The sequence below is a fragment of the Psittacula echo genome, assembly GCF_963264785.1.
Source record: "Psittacula echo genome assembly, chromosome: 7".
In the NCBI taxonomy this organism is placed as follows: domain Eukaryota; kingdom Metazoa; phylum Chordata; class Aves; order Psittaciformes; family Psittacidae; genus Psittacula; species Psittacula echo.
In genome coordinates this window covers 61,212,879-61,214,348 of record NC_137740.1, presented here as the reverse complement: position 1 = coordinate 61,214,348, position 1,470 = coordinate 61,212,879, and the positions used below count along the sequence as shown (strand labels likewise).

The 1,470-nt window shown below is 45.4% G+C and overlaps 1 protein-coding gene across 1 annotated transcript; it reads right to left on the bottom strand.

The window, feature by feature from the left end:
* Positions 1 to 326: 326 nt before the first annotated feature.
* On the bottom strand, positions 327 to 1,243 carry LOC308224200 (G-protein coupled receptor 35-like; the record flags this gene model as incomplete). The annotated part of the gene is given in 4 exon segments (XM_080623929.1): positions 327 to 565; positions 568 to 694; positions 696 to 829; positions 832 to 1,243. Coding segments are annotated over 4 exon segments (912 nt in total).
* Between the last annotated feature and the right edge of the window lie 227 nt (positions 1,244 to 1,470).

Genomic DNA, 1,470 nt, shown 5'->3' with positions numbered 1-1,470 from the left:
TAGCTTAGTAATGCTAAACCTAACAAAGATCTTGTGCCATCCGTGGAGACATTGCAGGCCAGGCTGGATGTGGTTCTGGGCCACCTGATCTAGTTGAAGGTATCCCTGCTCATTGCAACTGGGTGGAACTGAATGAGCTTTGAGGGTCCCTTCCAACCCAAACTGCTCTCTGATTTTATGATCTCTTCAGAGAGAAAGGGGCAACAGTTATCCCAATAACACTGAGGATGTGTCTTCTCTTGATGTTGCAGAGATACTGGGTTTTATTGGTTTGGGTTTGCTGTTTTCATCCCTCTTGCTTCCCTCCTTTCACTCCTCGCTTTCCTTTAGCAAGTATGTGTCTGCAAGGGGTGGATTTGATCTGGTTTTTCACTGCTGGTTTTGGGTGATAGAAAGGCTTCGTGGAACTCCTTGGTCACAAAGCAGTAGCAGACACTATCCAGGCAGCAGTTAGATGTGGCAATACACCTTGTCACGGAGGAGATGTTCTTCATAACCTGGAGCATGAAACAGGTAGCTTCAACGATACCCATTACAGACCCGGCAGGTAACCCAAAGAAGGCTGTAGAAAGCATACCAGAAACACAGTCAGGTTTGTGTAAATAATGGGAATCGCTTTCTGGATTGATTTCTGCTCTGGTGAACTGGTGTTCAGGCATCTCTTGAGGCTTCTGAATGCTTTTGTGGAGCAAAAAGGTTGCTAAAGGAAGAATAAACACAAAGAACACGGAAAGCAGGTTCAGAGCAGCAGGCACGGTGGTATCCTTCTGGAAGCAGAGGGTGGACTGGCTCTGCCAAATCTGTGCAGCGGCGCCGATGATCACAGAAGCCCACAGAGAAGGGCTGCCTTTGACGGAGACCTGAAGGTCTTGGCTTTCAAGGGGTGTTTCAGGGCAATGTGTCGGTTAATGGAGACAAACGTAATCACGTAGATACTCACTAACATGTTGATGAGATACGTTGTGTTCATCAACTGGCAGAGCTCATCTCGGGCTGACTTTTTCCAGAGCAAATAAGGCATGAAAGGCAAGGTGCAGATGACAAAGCAGTCTGCAAAGACTAAGTTGATTACATACACCCTTGTTTCTGTCCACTTCTTTATCTTGCAGAAGAACACCCAGAGGGCAAGGGCGTTAAACAGAGCTGCAAACAAGAAAATGACGCTATACCCAGCAAGTTCAATGAGGCGGAGAACATGATAAAGTTCTAGACTTGTGATACTGCAGTTGTTGGGAACATTCATTGTCTTGTTGTGTGGATGTTGTGTGATGTTCTGAGACCTGAGATAAAAAAAAAAGACATGGTAACACTTTCTTCCTACCCCTTAACAGGTGCTTATCCTATAAAAGAAAGGGTATTTAAGTAAACAGTTACTCTGCCCATCACAAATGTGAATTTGAGTCTACAAAGTTGGCCTTTCTCAGTCAGCCTTTAACTGGGATGCCTCCTTTGTCAAGCTTTGTTTGTGCT